General features: G+C 45.7%; 1 protein-coding gene across 4 annotated transcripts; it reads right to left on the reverse strand.

The window, feature by feature from the left end:
• Positions 1-2,092: 2,092 nt before the first annotated feature.
• LOC104300824 (scaffold attachment factor B1) lies at positions 2,093-19,010 on the reverse strand. Of its 4 annotated transcripts, none has more exons than XM_054175194.1 (19): positions 18,652-19,010; positions 17,684-17,768; positions 16,032-16,096; positions 15,648-15,941; positions 14,446-14,508; positions 13,694-13,721; positions 12,130-12,628; positions 11,623-11,672; positions 10,096-10,196; positions 8,985-9,134; positions 8,790-8,890; positions 8,091-8,233; positions 7,588-7,676; positions 6,488-6,624; positions 4,738-5,031; positions 4,254-4,400; positions 3,482-3,521; positions 3,089-3,201; positions 2,093-2,341 (listed from the first exon to the last, which is right to left on the reverse strand). In XM_054175194.1, the coding sequence occupies exons 1-19, from the start codon at positions 18,841-18,843 to the stop codon at positions 2,215-2,217; spliced, it is 2,718 nt and encodes a 905-aa protein (XP_054031169.1). In that variant the 5' UTR covers positions 18,844-19,010; the 3' UTR covers positions 2,093-2,214. The 4 variants fall into 4 exon arrangements, with proteins under 4 accessions (XP_054031169.1, XP_054031172.1, XP_054031170.1 ...); XM_054175197.1 differs by having other exon boundaries at positions 15,663-15,941; positions 18,652-19,009; XM_054175195.1 differs by having other exon boundaries at positions 4,263-4,400; positions 18,652-19,009.
• Between the last annotated feature and the right edge of the window lie 11 nt (positions 19,011-19,021).

Here is a 19,021-nt window from a genome sequence, read left to right on the forward strand (position 1 = left end):
TATTATTATTTTTCCTGATAACAGTAATAAACTCCAACCTCTTCCTGCAAATCCATTGTCTGGGGAAGAGGCTGCTACAAAATTGAGTTGCCCTCTTTCTCCCAGCTTAACTGTGTTAACTTAGGGCAAATGTTTCCTTCCTTTCTTGCTAGAGCTCACTAGAATTGTTCAGCTTTTTCTTTGCCCTCTGGGGGATGCTTTGCTTTCTCCTCTCTGTTTGTAAGCAACTCTCATTACCACCTCCCTGGCAGAAGGGATAAAGAGCTCAGAATGTTCTGCTTTAAAGGTATTATTCTTTGGTTGCTGGTTGTTTTTTTCTCTCGTGCAGGCTGCTCCATTTTTGTTGCAGTAAGCTAAGGTTGCCATGGGTGTGCAGAGCTCTGTGGAGCTGGAAGCAAAACTTGGACGGTTATCAGTATTTTTCTTTTCCTTTCAACAGTTTCTGGGATTTGTTTCAGACTGGCTTGGGTTGAATTTAGTGCTCCTGGCAGGTGCTAAACTTCAGCCATCCAAATCCAGTGAGCACTGTCTGCAGGCTGCTTCACGCAGCTCTAGTGAAAGGCCTGGACTCTCCCACAAGGCTGAGGAGGGCTTCTGGTCCCTGCTCAATCCTTGCAGGCTGCATCTGTGTACAGCAAAATCAGCTCAGTAACCCTCAGTGCAGCTGCTGTGAGGTTTCAGGAAGATCTGCTTCAGAAAGGGCTGATATCCAAAGGGACCTTAAGCAGTGATCAGCTGGCTAGGCAAGGGTTAGGTAGGGAGTAAGGTTGCTGTATTTGTCACCCAACAAGCTTGATGTTGAAACAAATTAAATCCTCTTGTCCAAGACTTTGGTTCCACTACTCATTTTCATCTGAACAATTAAGGTTATGACTGGATGAAACATTTTTATATTAAAACTGTACCTGGTTGACAAATCCCTCTCTGCTGCCTCTCTTCCAAGTGTCTGCTTTCAACCTCTGCCTGTAAAATGTGACTCAACAGCTTCATTTGTTGTCCTGTTGAGGGTTGGATCTTGCAAACCAGACCAGTGTTCTCTCAGAGTTTGTTGGCAGTTTGACTCTGTTTTGATGATGGGACATCAGCTCTGCTTGTCCAGGAAGTAATAAAGGGTCAAAGTCCACTTCAAATCAGCTGCATTTCACTTGTTCTTTGCTCAGTTTGATCTACAGCAAGTTCTAACCCTTGGGTACCCTCACTTGTACCTAATAGGAGGCCTGGATAAGTATTGCTGCTCCAGAGTTGTTAGGTAAATACCAACCCACTCTTTGCTATTCTGTTGTTCTCTGCAAAGTTCACCCATGCACCATAACATTTACATTCATTAGCACCCTCTATAGTGAAGTGCTAAAAATACCTGCAGTACTGGGTCCAGTTCTGGGCTCCCCAGTTCAAGAGACAGGAAAATACTGGAGAGAATCCAGCAGAGGCTATGACGATGGTAAGTATCTCATGGGAACAGACCTGGTGCTGTTGAGCCTGGAGAAGAGCAGCATAATAGGGGATCTGCTGGATACTCAGTAAGAGCTAACACGTGAGGGGCAAGAGGATGGGGCCAGATTCTTCTAAGTGGTGCCCTGGGATAGGACAAGGGGCAGCAGGCACAAACTGGACACCAGGAGGGTGAGGTCTCCTGTTGGCCTCTTGTCCAGACTAAACAATTCCAGTTCCCTCAGCTGTTCTTCACCAGCCCTGTTCTCCAGACCCTTCACCAGCCTCATTGCCCTTCTCTGGACATTCTCCAGCCCCCTCACAGTCCTTCTTGGAGGGGCTCCAAATTGGAAGCCAGTACTCCAGCTGTGGCCACCCCCAGTGCCCAGCACCGTCACTTCCTTACACCATTCCTGCTCCAGGCCCAGCTGCCTTTACTGCCTTTTAAGCCTCTCACGGCAGGCACATTACCACAGACTCTGGAAACATTAAGTTAGTAGCCTGGAAAGTGATTTTTATTGTTTTTGAAAAAAATGGAATGTTTCACTAACAAAAACTGGGAAGTGATGTTTGACCAAGAGCACGTTACCAAAAAGAAAAGAAACCCAAACCGGACAAGTTGATGGAGGATTTGGCTACAATGTGGCAGCAACTTCTTCTGTTTTTGTTTGTTTGTTTGTTTTGTAATCACAAGAATTCAAGGTGTCCCTAAGTTAATAAAATTCACCACCATTGTCATCTGGCATTAAAAAAAATAGAGATATATGTCTATACATAGTGCCTTCAGTAGCGCCGGGTGAAGCGAGCTTCGGTGCCTCTGTTCGTCCGCTCCTGCCCCGCAAACACTCCCTGGATTCCGCTGCCCTGCATCATCTGGCTCTGGTTTCCCACTTGTGTGAAGCCTCCCCGCCTGAAAACAAAACCAAACCCATTCAAAACTGCCCAGGAAAGTGAATCCTGCTGTGCTTCTGAGAGAAAATGTTTTGTCAGAGCCCAAGACTCTTACTGGAACTGAGACAGGCAAAGACTGGGGTCTTCGATCTAAACAGGAGAGCTTCTGTCGGCTTGCCAAGCCCAAGCTTCTTATCCTGACATCCCTCCTTGATTCATCACAGGGCCTGGCCCTGACTGACCAGGCCTGCTTCTGTCACCACATAATTTAAAATAAGACACAGAAAAGGAGGGGAAAAGAGAGCGAGGGGAAGTAGAACAGGAGGGGAAAAGAGAGAGCGAGGGGAAGTAGAACAGGAGGGGGAAAGAGAGAGCGAGGGGAAGTAGAACAGGAGGGGAAAAGAGAGAGCGAGGGGAAGTAGCAAAGGAGGGGAAAAGAGAATAAAATGAGAGCAGGGGGAAGAGAGAGAGAGAGAGGAGAAAGAAAAAAGAAGAGCCCAACCCCCCTGCCGAAGCAGGTTCATCTAGGGCAGGTCACACAGGAGTGCATCCAAACAAGGAGACTCCACAACCCCTCCAGGCAGCCTGCTCCAGGGCTCCACCACCCTCCTGAGAAAGAAGTTTCCCCTTCCTGCCAAGGTGGAACCCAGGAGGTTCCTTGCACCTATCACACTTGTCACACTGCTTCCACTGTCACCCTTCAAAGGTTCACTGAGTGCTAACAGGTGAAGAACCCCCCCCAGGCCCTTGTTTGCTGTGCACTGACCTGGTCTGTGGGGGTATCCCCCTCCCTTCACTCATTCTTCTGTCAGAGCCATAACCGCTCCAGCTGTCCCGTGAGTGACGTTCAGGCCCTCCGTGGCGCTCATCTGGGTAATGCTGGAAGGCAAATGGCCAAAATCAGTACAGGCTCCCATCACTTGGAGGTTTCCCCTCAACCCAGACCCGTGGTTACCACCCTAGCAAGTGGGTAACTTAGTAACCATTAACACACTTCACCCCTTAGCCTGCAAAAGCAGATTGTGCTGGAACACCCGCTCAGTTTAAAGCCAGTGGGGGGTTGAAGTTAAGAGCTGGAGGAGCATCCACAAAATTCTTTCTGCTTTGGGGTTGTTTTGCTTGGCTTTTGAACTGAAGCAGCTGTCTGGGTGTAACCCACCTGCCCATCTCGATCTGGGATTCCTCTTGAACCGTCTCTTCTGGAACAAAAAGGAAAAGTTTCAGTTGAATCAACACAGAAATCATAATTCCAATGTCTGGAAGAAATAGTGCACACAAAAAATTAGCTTCATTAATTAGGCTGGAAATTTGAATGCTAATGTTTGGTTAGTGGCAAGGTATTCAAATGAGCTGTTGTTTCATAGTGCAGAAGAGATCAGATTAATGTTGATTACTGTGAGCAAGGCATCCCTGAGGCACAGTTGATACTCAATGGTAACAAGAGAGAGTACTGAGTAAACCTGTTAGTATCAGCAAGGAGCTGTAAGCAAAGGCAAAGTGGTATGGTTTATGCCAAAGATCCTCTGACAGCAAACCAGAAGCCTCAGTAGCACTACACAAGAGTATTTCTGCCTTCTGTGCAACTAACAACCTGTGTTAAGTGCACTGCAAAAAGGAGAACAGGGCAACTCCTACGAACAAAATCTTAGGCTAATGAACAGGGACTCACACAACAGATTTCTCACACATCTCAAGAGAAGCTGTAGGATCTCCTGTGGCATTGTGGCAAACTATATTAGGACTTGGCTTATAATCCTCATGCAGCTTCCTTCAGTTATGTCCACAAGGAATGGACACAGGGGATCGCAGGCAGGTAGAAATACACAAGGATCAATTTGTTTCGCTCTTCTCTTCCGGCACTGAGCAAGCCCTTAGCAAGCCACAGCAAAGCACCTCATTTCCAGAAAGGTTGTAAGAAGAAGAGACACCACCTTGCTGACCTGTCCAAACAATGGTCTTGGTATCGGCCACGATCCCTGTGGTCAAAGTCGTGGAAGCGATCCTGGCGGCCGAAGTCGGAGTGGTACCGATCGTCCATGGCCATCCGCTTGGCCTCGGGCCAGTAGGGGTCATCTCGCCTGCAAAGGAGGTCACCATCAGCACCCCATCTCACCACAACCATCCCTTCCTGCTCTCTTCATGTCAAACCTCATTCAAGCCAATCAGCCAAACAATTATTTTTAAGTAAAACACACTTTTGTCTGCGGTTGGAGGTGTCCCTGCGGCAAGGGCTGCACAAGATGACCTTGGAGGGTCCCTTCCAACCCCATGCGCTCTGCGATTAAAGTGTTAAGAGCAACATGTAAAGAGCCTTTCAGTGGTGAGCTCCTGTGACTGCTCCACCAAGAGCACTCAGCTGACACAGAATGCTGCCTGTAACTGGATGTGGCTAGAGGCTCTCCCTGTGCTCACTACCTGCAGTCAGGGTCGTAAGGCCTCCTCATGGCAGAGCGCCGCTCCTGCTCGTAGCGCAGCTGCTCCTGCTGCCGCCGCAGCTCTTCCCTCTCGCGCTGGATGCGCTCCTGCTCTCTCCTCCTCTCCTGCTCTATGTGCATTCGTTCTCTCTCCAGCCTCTCCCTCTCCAAGCGCTCTCTGTCCAGACGCTGCCTCTGAAATTCCAGCCGTTCCCGCTCCCGCTGCAGCCTCTGTCTTTCATCCCGCTCGTGGATGGCTTGAAGGCGCTGCTCTCGCTCCCGCCTCTCTCTCTCTCTGAGAAACAAGAAGTGTTTTTAATGGAAAGCAAAAGGGGAGGGTGAGGTTGGGTATCAGGAAAAGCTGCTTTCCTGCAGGAGTGGTCAGGGATAGGAACAGGCTGCCCAGGGAGGTGACGGAGTCCCCATCCCTGGAGGTGTTCAAGAAATGTGTGGCTATGGCACCTGGGGACAGGATTTGATGGACATGGTGGTGTTGGGTTGAATTTGATGTTCTTAGAGAGGCCTTTCCCAAATGACACAATTGTGATTCTATGACCTTAAGTCTAAGCTTTATTTCTGCTTTGAGTAAAGTCTGGTTTGTTGGTGCTGGGCTTTTAAGTTTCCATGTTCTTTAGACCACCTGCTTCAAGGTGGAGGATCCCTTCTCATTAAACCACAGCTGCTTAGCTTAAGAGGAAAAAAAACAGCAACCAACCACAAAGTCCACACAGAAGAAAGAAGCAAAGGTAAACATTCAGCAGAAGTAACAATTTGTACTCCCAGTCACAGCCTGGGGGTCAAAGTCACAAGGTGGGGGTCAGCTTGGTACTCTAAGCAACTTAATAACTCTCAAGTAATAGCGTCTACTCTGAGGTACTCTAACAGCATCTGCTCCAAGCTGTCTCTGAAAGAGCATAGCATACCCTCAGACAGAAGTCTGACAGGGAAACAGATATGAAAATTCAAGTCTGAGAATGAGAGAACTGAAAGACCTCCAAAAGTTATTCAAATAGTATTATTCAAATCTCAAATCCGACTGAGAATGAGAGACCTGAAAGCCCCTCCAAAAGTCATTATTCAACAAGAATCTCCCCCAAAAACACTGACTTGAAGAAGCTCAGAGGAGTAAAACCTGTGATCATTTGGCTTTATGTCTGTTCTATCAATATATTGGTATCAAACTGATCTGAGATACTGATGTTGGAGGGCCAGCGAGATGTTCAGAATAGAATAGAATTAGCCCGGTTAGAAAAGACCTTCAAGATCATCCAGTCCAATCTATCACCTAACACCACCTAAACCATGGCACCAAGGGCCTCATCCAGGCTCTTCTTAAACACCTCCAGTGAAGGTGACTCCACCACCTCCCTGGGCAGCACATTCCAAAGGCCAATCTCTCTTGATGTGAAGAACTTCTTCCTAACATCCAGCCTAAACCTCCACTGGTACAGCTTGAGACTGTGTCCTCTTGTTCTGGTGCTGGATGCTTGGGAGAAGAGACCAACCCCCACCTGGCTACAACCTCCCTTCAGGTAGCTGTAGACATCAATAAGGTCTCCTCTGAGCCACCTCTTCTCCAGGCTAAGCAACCCCAGCTTCCTCAGCCTCTCCTCAGCCTCTCCTCACAGCCTCTCCTCCCCCACCTTTGTTGCCCTTCTCTGGACACATTCAAGCAACTCAACACCCTCAGCAGCCAGCTCAGGGCACCCCAAGCAAGCACTGAGGTTTAGAGGGCCACAGGGAGGACTCACCGGCGCCTTTCCGTTTCCCTGATCTCCCGCTCCCTCTGCCGCTGGCGTTCCCGTTCCCGCTGCTCCTTGATCTTGTCGAAGGACAAAATGTCCTGCTTCTCTTTGCTCTCTGATTTGCGGTCCTGGCTTTTTGTACTCTGAATTCAAGCAAAAGAGAACAGCAGCTGTGAACACAGGGCATTCTTTGGGAAAAATCCTATGCCAACCTAGCGGGCAGCAAGTTATCCATGGGGCAGCACTGAGGCAAAGAGGGCCAGCGGCATCCTGGGGTGTATCACAAAGGTGTGTCCAGGAGGCCTAGGGAGGTTGTTCCGCCCCTCTGCTCTGCCCTGCTGAGACCACTCCTGGAATACCGTGTCCTGTTTGGGGGCTCCCCAGTCCAAGAGAGACAGGGATCTGCTGGAGAAAGTCCAACAGAGAGGTACAAGGATGATGAAGGGACTTGGACATCTCTACTACAAAGAAAGACTGAGAAACCTGGGGCTGTCTTGAGAAGGCTGAGTGGGGATCTTAGTCTGCCAAGAAGGGATCAGGCTCTTTTTGGTGATGCCCAGCAACAGACAAGGAACAACAGGTACAAGCTGGAACACAAGAAGTTCCACATCAACATGAGGAGAAACTGAGGGAGCTGGGCTTGTTCAGGCTGGAGAAAAGAAACTGGGCAGAGACCTCATTGCTCTCTACAACTCCCCAAAAGGAGGTTGCAGTGAGGTAGGAGTCAGTCTCATCTCCCTAGGATCAGGTGACAGAATAAGAGGAAATGGCCTGAAATTGTGCCAGGGGAGGTTTAGGTTGGAGATTAGGAAGAATTTATTTGCTGCAAGAGCAGCCCAGGAAGAGGCTGGAAAAGGCTGCCCAGGGAGGTGGTGGAGTCCCCGTCCCTGGAGGTGTCCAAGAAATGTTTGGACATGGCACACGGGGGCATGGTTTAGTGGCCCTGGTGGCACTGGGTTGAAGGCTGAACTCCATGATCTTGGAGGTCTTTTCCAACCAAAACAATCCTATGGTTCTATGAAAAGGACAACCCCCCCCAAGTATATACATATAAAGCTATCTGACACCTATTTTTACACAAAGGCTGCTCAGAAGGTGGTCCTTACCCTCTCTTTGGATGTAGAAGTTTTCACACTTATCACTGGCTCTCCTTTAGACTTGTCCATCACCACTGTCCTTTCAGTTCCTCGACTGGCTAGAAAACAAAATGCATCTAGGAATAAATAACATGCAAAGCTTTCACAGATTCTTGTGAGGTTTCAAACCACTGAGATGCTAAGCAGGGATTTTATCAAGATTTTAAATAACCTCTGGAAGAAGACATTTATTATTCAAGCAGCTTACCAAGATTTGGCCAAGTTGAGGATGGGGGCAATGAAACCTGACACAAAATTACAGTAGTGGTTTCTGGCAGGGATGAGAGTTAAAAGCAAGAAGTTTTTCTTCAGTCTAAGAAACACACCAAAAGAAACCCCTAAAAATGTACACAATGTCAGGTCTAAGGCCAGTTTCTGAAGGGGTGGCTGACACCCTGCCAGGCTGAGATCTGGACAGGCTGCAGAGCTGGGTGGAGGTGAACCTTAAAAACATTTCTGAGAGACAGAGTTACCTGATTTGCTTGCCCTGGATCTATCAGAGGATCCAGACTTTTGTTCATCTTTTCCTTTGCCTTCTTTTTCATCTTTTCCTTCTTTTTCTGATTTCTTATCATCTTTTTTGTCCATCTTCTCCTCCTTCTTAACACCACCAGATCTATAAGTAAACTGAGCTTTAATAGAGACCCTAACAAAAAGTGCTACATAACCACTGATCAAGCCAACCACACAGAAAAAAACCCACCAACCAACAACCCCAAACCCCCAAAATACTCAACACAAACCCCCTCCAAAATTACTCTCAAGTTGATTATCTCCTGGCATCACTGACAAGTTTTGATACCAAACCCTGAAGACAATGTATGCTGAACACAGAGGACCAATTAAGCACTGCCTGCTGCAGAGCATCCATTTCAATCTTTCAAGTCCTATTGCTAACTCAGGTGCAGTACAAAGCAGCAAATGGAGACTTATTAGTTAGTGTTCACTTTGGTCATAGAAACACAGAATTATCATGGTTGGAAGAGACCTAAAGGATCATCTAGTTCCAACCCCCCTGCCATGGGCAGGGACACCTCACACTAGATCAGGTTGCTCAGAGCCACATCCATCCTGGGATGGGGCTTCTACCACCTCCCTGGGCAACCTGTGATGTGGCTGCATTTTAAATGAGTAGCCTTTAAACACAGAAAAGCACCTAAAAACCACCTTACTTCTCAGATTTGGACTCTGCAGAGTGGTGCCTGTCTTTTTCTTTCCTTGTTTCACTTTCCTTTTTGTCTGAAGGCTTTTTCCCGGATGGTTCATTTTTCGCCTAGAATTTTAGCAAAACCAAAGATTTCATTTTTTTTTATAGGAAGGAAGAGACATGAAACTTGCACTTCTTTTTTTATTTTCATGACACTCACCTTTTCCACAGAAATCATTTTGCCATGCAGCTCTGTTCTGTGGAGATGGTTAATACACTTAGTGGCTTCTTCCGAGGTCGACATCGTAACGAAGCCGTAACAGCGAGCACCGGGGCTGCGAGCGTTTGTCACTACTTTTGCACCAACCACCTTTGGGGACAAAACCAACCCACAAAACAACTTGTTGTGTGGCTTTACTAAGGACAAGTCCTGCCTCACCAGTCTGGAGGCCTTCTGCAATAAGTGACTCCATCAGTGTACAAAGGATGTCATCAGTCTGGGCAGCGTCAAACGAAGTGCGGCCAGCAGATGGAGAGGAGATTCTGTCCCTCTACTCCTGCTCTGCTTTGGTGGGACCTCACCTGGGAGTATTGTGTCCAGCTCTGGGGCCATCAAGACAGGAAGGACATGGACCTGTTGGAGAGGGTCCAGAGGATGGCCATAAAAGCAGAGGGCTGAAGCATCTCTCTTATGAATGCAGGCTGAGAGAGTTGGGGTTATTCAGCCCAGAGAAGAGAGACCTTTGAGCGGCCTTCCAGTATGTGAAGGAGGCAGGGGAGGGACTGTTTCCAAGAGCTTGTGGCAATAGGAAGAGTGGCAATGGCTTTAAACTAGAGCAGAGTAGATTTAGGTTGGACATTAGAAGGTCTTTACTACAAGGGTGGTGGAACATTGTAACAGGTTGCCCAGAGAGAGGCAGTGGAGGCCTCATGCCTGGAGACATTCAAGGTCAGGCTTGATGATGCACTGAGCAACCTGATCTAGCTGGGGATGTCCCTGCTGACTGCAAGGGGTTGGACTAGATGACCTTTAGAGGTCCCTTCCAACCCAGTGCATTCCATAACTGGACACTCAAGAGGTATAATAAGACACATCAGATGACAACCCACCGCTCTCCTGCTGAGAGCTGCCTCATTTTTGCAGCTATCTACAGAGAGATTCTCCCCTCCCCTTTCAAACAACCTTCTCAATGAAATCTGCCACGCTACAGCTTCAAATGAACACCATGAAGCGAAGTGCTCAGCCTGCCCAGTTCTTCATCAGGAAAAGTGCTAAACTGAAGGTCACCCTTGATGAAATGGTTTGTTAACTTTCCACAACCATCACCTACCTTTCCATACTTGCTGAAAAGGTTCTTTAAGTCTGTAGCTCTAGTAGAGGATGAAAGTCCACTAACCCACAGATTTCTGCCAGAAGCACTACCCACACGGCCTAAGGTACAAAAATAATCCAAGCATCAAAGACCATGTAGCACAGGAATGAAGGTGTAAAAGAAATTGCCCCAACCTCATTTTTTCCCCCTCCACAAATTTAATTCTGCCTTTTCCAGTGGATGTTAAAAGCAGACATTGCAGCCTGCAAAAATGAACTTTGAAACTCCTGTTATTCGATGTGCATTTGAAGAGCCTTAATGAATTTTCATCTGCAGGTCTTCCTACACTTCAATCACTTTTTAATCAGAAAAAGTATTAAAATGTTCATTCTTAAGATCTTGAGTTCAAGAAAAAAGCTGAGTCAGTAAGGTTACAGAAGCTACATGAACTGAAACTCTAGGATACACAACTGCACTGAGGGTACCCTGAATTAAGTCCTCATCAGAATTGCCACACAGCATAAACCTATAGACTTAAGCACCTGTTGTGATTTTAGAAGGGTTTGAAGGTCTAGGATGAGGGGCAAACATTTCAAACTGGAACATGTAGGTTTAGGTTGGACATAAGGAAGTTCTTTGCTACAAGGGTGGTGAACTAAGTTTGCCCAGAGATGTGGTTGAGGCCTCATACCCGAACATTCAAGGTCAAACTTGATGGGGCCCTGAGAAACCTGATCCAGTTGGAAGTGTCCCTGCTCACTGCTGGGGGATTGGATAAGATGACCTTTGAGGGTCCCTTCCAACACGATGCAATCTGACACTCTGTGATTTCTCTCAGGTAAATCCCAGTCTTCTCAGTAACTATCAGCATTCACAAAGCCAGCAGGAGTCCAGTAGAACTCTTGCAGTGAAGATAGACACATGCTTAGGGAATTACTAAGGCACTTTATTGATAAGCACTGCAAGAAAGATAAGTCAAGAGAACAGAGTATTATTGAACATCTCTTTTATGAACAGAATGAGAGACCTGGGGCTGTTCAATCTTGAGAAGGCTGAGAGGAGATCTGATGAATATCTGAGGTGTGGGCATTGAAATAAAGGTGCTAGGCTCTTTTCAGTGGAGTCCATAGATAGGACAAGGAGCAATGGACACAAACTACAACCCAGGAAGTTCTACCTCAACATCAGGAGAAAATTCTTTTACTGGGAAGGTGCTGGAGCCCAGGAACAGGCAGCCCAGGGAGGTTGTGGAATCTCTTTCTTTGAAGACTTCCAAGCCCCATCTGGATGTGTTCCTGTGTGACCTGCCCTGGATGATCCTGCTTTGGCAGGGGGGTTGCGCTCAATCTCTTAGAGGCCCCTTTCCAACCCTTAACCCTATTTACTCCTTTGAATGAGTAGTTTCTACAACTGCCTCAGGTAAAGGTTAGATTTGACCCCAAAACACTTAAAAAAAAATCACTTGCACATCAACAAAAACAGTCTCAAAACCCCTAAACAACCCAAAGCAATCAGGAATGCTTTTCTTTTGGCACAGGAACATACCTTTCTCATCCTTTGGGAGTATCTTTGCATCTCTGTCCTCCTCACCAGGGCTAAAGATAAAACAACACATTATTCACCCAATCATACCCAAAAGAAGAAAACTCTAAGTTGTGCATTTAAATCGAATACCTACCAGCAAATTAGTTGTGAAATGAACACAATCTTGGCAAATTTTATAGAAGAGTAACAAGGACATACAGGATTTGGATCATTAAAACATACAATTCTGGTTTGCAGATGAGCAGAAATAAGAGTAATTTAAGGAAACAAAACAACCTTTGAAGGTTGAGGAAGGAAAGAAAAAATCAAACCCTTTGTGTTTTTAAAAACCAAAAAAAAAATATATATAAAAAAGTATCTGCACATGGAGAATTAAAACAGACTCTTTAGGAATAGGCTACAATTTCATCAGTCTCGGTGGCCAATTGAAGGAAACACCTTATTTGCATCACTTAAGGACCAATGAAAAACAGATAGCATCTGGGCGATAACGGAGAAAAAACAAACCTCTTTTTCTGATCACCGCCCTCACTGGCTGAGGACTCTTTAGTAGCAGGGGATTCCTCAGAATTAGCTTTGTCTTCTGTTCTCTTGCCATCTTCTTTGCTATCTTTGCCTTCGGGACCTGCGCCTTTGGCCGCTGTTTCCCCACTAGAGGCTTCCGGGCCTTGGGAGCGTTTGCTACTCTGATCGCTTAGGGTCTCTACCACTAAAGAGTCAGAGTCCAGCTTCTCTTCCTCTATTGTCTGTTCACTTGTCTCCCCTTTTGCTACAACTAAACGCTTTGCTTCCTTCCTTGCCATAGCTTGTGCCGATTTGCTGTCCATATCTAAAGCATCTTCCTCCACCTGAGCGGCAGCAAGAGCGTCCTCTTCCTCCGCTAGCCTCTTGCCTGGCACCACGTTACTGGCTTCCTGGGCGTGTGGCCGCTCCGCCTCGGAAGTCTCTTCGTTAAGTACTTCAGATTTACAAGTTTCCCCCAAAATGTCGAGTATTTTCTCATTTTCTACGGATTTAACAGGAATAGAATGGCACAAGATTTAATCACCAGGGAAATACAGCAATCACAAATGTGGAACTGGCATGGCTGCCACACTAACACCAAGAGAACTGCTAAGCTACACAGAGATTGGAAAACCCTAGGTGTACACAGCATTACAAAGTGCTACGCTAACTGCCGCCTCACCAGCTACCACACCAGCCCTACAATGTTAACAGGGAAGAAAAATGCCCCCACAGATTTAACAGAAAAACCTTCTGGCTCATCCTTCATATTCTTCAGGAAATCGTTCAGCTCTGTTTCTTCTCTAGTTAGCTTCCAGAGTCCGAGATGCTTAACTGAGTGTATCAAGGCACTGAGGGTTCAATTTCATATTTCTCTGAATTTCTTTTAGCAGACAGTCCCAACATGAGAAGCAGGCATCTTCTGACGGTGCATGAGTGTGTTTGCAGTCCAGAAATTGCAAAGTATCTGTTGAAAGTTCCTGTGGTGATGATAATGAATTCCTTCTTCTGAAGTCCAGCCACTCTTTTACTTCCTGGTCCCTACCAAAGTCTCCCATTACCTATGCTCCTGTATTTTCTAGTCACACAGCTACAGTATAGTGTGATATCACAAGATCTGTTTCCAGAACCTTTGTATCTTTAAGGCTCAGCCCTTAACTCCACTGTAGGCAACAGTTCCATGGAACTATTTCATCACATTCAATAGGTGTTTGAGCAGTTAAAATCACAGATCTGGTGATATGACTGGGTTTCCAATCTCTATGACCCTGCATGACCTGGATTGTCCACCATAATAATGTACACTACAGTAATGCATTTGAAAAAAAAAAACCAAACCAAAACAAAAAACCAAGCCAGGGACACACAAAGAAAAAATAATTAAATGAAGAATGGAATTCTTTCAATGGCCAGGATGGTTTTGGGTTGCCTCTGGGGGGTTTTTGGGGGGGGTTTGTTGATTTTTGATACATATTTTTTTTTTCCACATGAAATCAAACAGACAAAAAGGAAGCCAGTAAAATAAAAAGAAAAAAAAGAAAACAAAACAAAACCAAAAAACCAGTACCTGGCTCCAAAGGTAACTCTTCAAGCTCCTGCAGTTAAAATGACACAAAAGGAAAAAGAGAAATATCACTGTATCTTAAGAAGTCATGATGAGTTAGTTTGTACAACAGGTAAAAAATGATCTTCAGAGGTCACAGAATGGCTTAGGTTGGAAGGAGTCTCAAGAGATCATCTACTCAAACACCCCCAGCCATGAGCAGGGCCACCTCTCAACTAGACTTGGCAGCTCAAGGACTCATCCAACCTGGCCTTGAACACCCACAGGGAGGAGGCATGCAGAGGTTCCAGAGTCTCACCACCCTTGTACTGAAGATCTTCTTAAGATCCAGTCTAAGCCTACTCTCCCTTAGCTTAAAACCATTCCCCCTTGTCCTATTGCTTGACAGCCTTCTGAAAAGTCTCTCTGCATCCTTCCTGTAGAATCCCTTCAGGTATTGGAAGGCAGCTCTAAGGTCCCCCTGGACCTTCTCTAGGTTGAACAATCCCAGCTGCCTCAGCCTATCCTCACAGCAGAGGTGTTCCATAGCAGAGGTCCTTTCCACGTCCTACCATTCCGAGACACACACATCATATATACATGACCTAATAGAGATCTTTGCCCCTATGATGAAATCAGAAAGCTATCAGGTCTTGTACTTTGCAGAGTAAGAACACACCTACTGTGCACTCCTTGAACATAGACTGCTTCAGCACACAGTTTAAGGCAAAGAATGTGATTTCTTGACTTTTAAAGAAAAATTGGTTACCATTTACCTTTATTGCAGTTAAATCAGATGAAGAAGCATCTAAACTGTTTCCAACATCTTCAATCTCTACCTAGAAAAAGAGAAGACATTTTATCTGCAAACGAATGGTACTGTGAATGAAACCTGAATGAGAAACCAAAGACTTATTTTCACTGACAACTGACATTAAACAAATACCTCTAGCAACCAAACCAACCAATGAGAGTAAAAATGACCAATGACCTCTTCATGATCCCCACCAAGAAAGCTTCCCCATTACCCCTCAAAATAATCTTTTAAGGATGAATATTCCAACAGCAAACTTTCTCTCATTTACAAAAGCAAGAAGAGTCAAAATGTCCATGGGACATGCTCACTATTTTCTTTAGTGACAAAAGATGACCACAGCTGCCCTGGTTTCCTGTAGCTTAGACAGTGAAAAAACTTTCTGGGCATTTCTGTTTGACCTGTGTGAGGCAGGGATATGCTTGGGGACAGGAGCTTTCTGCAGCTTTCAGATTTGAGGTGGAGGGGAACCACCCAACTTCAGGATCTTGTAATACACACTGATGACAATGTGCACACAACAACAAAGAGCTATACTTGCCTATTAGATGGGGCAGAAATAACTTCCTTCCAATGCTTTGTTGTACATTTCAGGTGGTAACACTTGACTTTAGGGGTTAAAAAAAAAAAGAAGCTATCTTCTAGCCCACATGGCCCATGACATATAAGCAATGCAACAGCCAGATGAATACAAAAAGCCAGCATAAAGATAGTTTCAATAACTGAGTAACTTCAAGGCCCTACATTAGCAGAAAAATAATCCAGAATCTATTTCCCAGAATGCTGCTGTTCAGCTGAAATGAAGTGATGCATTGTAATGAGTAATGAATACAGCATCTGTATGCCTCATATGTCTTCCTAAATACAGGGAAGATATGAAAATGGGAATGTAAACACAAGGTGAAGCAAAAAGTTCAAAGCATGATTAAAAGGAATGCTACTGGATTACTCTAAGTACATACAGCATGTGTGTACAAACAATGTTTTAAGCACCTTAAAAATCAAGAATAGTATTCCCACAAACATGTAGAAGTAAAAACAATGACCATGAGAACCAGTAGAGCCCTACATTGTTTCAAATACCCTTTAGTTACTGTTCTAATATTGAATTAAGAGGAAAAAAAAAATCAAATAGAAGGGAAAAAAGAACCTGATTCCACATACATCAGAGATGCATACCATCACTATTGGTATTTCTGTTGATTCTTCTTTAATTTCTGAGAACTGTGGGGATGCCTCCAAGTTACCTACAGCATATTCTGCAGGCTGATCTGGGTGTTCTTTCACTTCTGCATCAGCATTTTCTTTACTATCAGACAGTGAGTCAAGAATATTATCAGCACTGTAGTCCTCTCCACAATCTACCGCATTGCCATTATCTATTTCAGCTTCATCTAACACACTAATATCCATCATGTCAATATCCTGCAAGTTATCCAAACTTGCTTCAATATCCTCCTGTAAAAAGAAGAAAAGCACACATAATGGTCATTTTTTGACTTGAAAGCAATGCTATCACTACTTTGCTTCAAACACAGCCTCACGTACCTGTCCGTCTCCCGAATCCTCTTCCAGGCCATTATCTTCTACTCCCTCTTCATCTGCTCTACGTCCTAGCAACATTATGATTGTTAGAATGAAAAGGTAGTAATATATAGCCTTCAAGTTTGTTTTGTTTTTTCTCATCAGGGTTGGTATTCCATTCAGTTATCTGCATTTTCCTTGTTTTATACAACTGAGTGTTCATACATCATCCCAGCTCAGCGAGTGACACACATGCCACAGTCTGAGATCAAGCAGCGCTCCCCAGAACATTTGCCTCAGCTGAGACTGCAAGAATTTATCATCTCAACCTTTCATTTCTTTACAGACATTTACCAGAAGGAAAAAAAGAAAGGAAAAGCAACCAGCCAAACAACAAAAAGCCCCAACACTCTAGGTGTAAGCACCACTGCAGTGCTCAATTTACCAGCGGGACAAAGCATCAGAAGTGACAGGACAGACAATAGGACACCAGTTTCAGTACTCCTCAAACTCAGAGCTTAGTTGGTTTATCTTTCATGAACATTATTTCCCTCAAAAACTACAGGCACACCACAATAAAATGGAGAAAGGGATTTCAGAGCCAAGAGGAACATCTCATCTACTTTTATCCTAACCATGAAGTGCTATAACATACGTGAGGTATTTTTCTGAGACTCAAAAACGAACACAATGACCAAAGATCTCTGCTTTTACCCCACAGCTGTGCCAGGCTCTCTTTCCAGTTAAAATTCCACAATTCAGTTTGCAGGCAAATGTAGTATCACTCCAAACTGCATGCAATGACAAAAAACCCACCCCAAAGCACCGAGCCAAACAAGTTAGGTGGTAAAACATCTGAGTTTCAGCTCATTGATTTACATTTTGGGTAAATTAAAATGAGTAATTACAATCCTTCACTGTTCTTTCCAGCTCTAACAGAAAAGCTTCAACATTATTTGCTTAGAAGATCTAATGTGCTAATTAATGTCAGAAAATTAGCAGATTAGAGAAAAGTTATCTAAGATTATGCTTCACCATGAGGAAAAACAGGCAGAGAGAAAGCCTGAAAAACACATCCAATTTCAGATGTTCATTAAAAACTGATCTTCTAGGGGGGGGAAATGAGACTGCTCAGCTATGAAACATAAGCACAGCACCATAACAGCAAACGCAGAGGAACTTGAAAACCTGATTGCCTATTTTTAACAACATTGGCACTGCTTCAGCATTAAAAATTTCAGGGAACTCTGAGACCAAAACCAGTAAATCCTTCTGCCTTATTAAATTACACGAAGTTCCGTGAATAAACAACAAGTTTGATACCATTACCACAGCATCTCTAGAAACCTGAGTGCAAATGTGGGGAGGGAGCACCTGTAAGATACAGCATTAATGCTGAGAACCAAGGAACAGGAGACTCAACTGTGCTTAATTTCTTCCAGAAAAACAGTATAACCCAAATCTGGCTCAGGCAAGTAACATTAGGTATAGCTTTAGAACTGCAGAAGAGTCAGCAGCAGTGCCAAAATTAAATCAAGCACTTTGCCAAAAGGAGAAGCAGAGTTCAAGTGGGGAAAAAAAACAACACATTAGCAAGGTTCCATTTCATGAGTAAAAGTTGCTAGAAAAACTCAAGGGGAGCGTGGGGATGGAGATCCTCTCTAATTGCCCTGTACCTTTGCTGCTTCTTTTTGGAGTTTTCTTCATATTTTCTGAAACTACTGGAATTTCATCAGGATTTCCCCCTTCCTCTTCAATAGCCTATTAAGGGAAAAAATAGAGATAGATATCAAGACAGATACAAAAATTCCCTCTGCGTTTCTGACGAGTTTCAGCCCCAGACACCAGAGGCAGAAGACATGATTCTACCACCTTGAATTAGATAGCAACAATTTGGAGTACCAAATCATAGCAACAGGCACACAGAAAACAGTGACTTGTTAGTGTAAAGTAGTCAGCAGCATAACCTGGGCCAAACAAAAAAGTCTGCAACAGTGCAGAGACCAAATGCTGCCTGACAGTGCAAGATCCTCTCTGCAGGAAACAACAAGCACCAGTTCAAAGAGGGCTGCCTGCATGCTACCAACATACCAAACATTGTTACGGGGATACAGCGTACAGGCTATCAGCCCAGGGAGGTGGGGGAAGGAAAGAAAAGAAAACGAGTACGCAGCAAAAAGCCTTAGAGGACAGCGCACAGCACTGTAAATCCAGGAGCTCAATGCACGGTGGAAAGCCCAGTGATGCATGACGTTTCAAACGTTTAGGCCGAGCTGCAGGGCAGACTGACGACGCTGTGCACTGCTCGGACATCAGAAGGGGGCTCGCTGCGGACAGGGGCAACGCCAGAGTCGCACTAACACAGCCCCACCGCCACTCCGTGAGCCCGGCTGCCTCAGGGCTGAGCCTGGCACGGACGAGTCCGGCACCGCGCTCACCACGCACGGAACGCTCGCACAGGGCCTGGAAAGCTTCGTGAAGCCAGCCCCCGAAGCCGGCGCAGGCCCGCGGCTCCCCGGAGCACCGTTCCCTCCGCTCTGACGGCCGTTTGGCGCCATTTTCCTCAGCACTGCCCGGGGGGGCTTGGGCCGCGCAGGTGCCGGCTACACCTCCCCTCAGACAGCCCCGGCGCTTCGCCGCTCACCCTCCTGAGCCGCTCCATGAGGACGCTCTTGTTTCCGCCGCTGTCTAAATTGCGGCGCTTGAGCTCAGCCCGCAAATCTATCACGCGTAGCTCGCTCAGGCGCCGCCGGTTTTCAGGCTCCGAACTGGAAACTCCAGAGCCGCCCAAGGACGGAGATTCCCCCTGCCCAGCAGCCGAGTGACTCTCCGCCATAGGGCCGTTGTTTCGACTCGCACACACGGAGCAAGGCAGGAGAAAAACAACAGCAAAAAGCCGCAATTGCAGCACAAAATGGTGGCACAACCGAGACGCACTAAGGAGAACGGGAGGGGGGAGTGAAGGGGGGGGAAATGACACTCCGCATGCGCGTTGACCAGAAGCCCTCAGAGGA

Source organism: Dryobates pubescens, chromosome 31 (genome assembly GCF_014839835.1).
Source record: "Dryobates pubescens isolate bDryPub1 chromosome 31, bDryPub1.pri, whole genome shotgun sequence".
NCBI lineage: Eukaryota > Metazoa > Chordata > Aves > Piciformes > Picidae > Dryobates > Dryobates pubescens.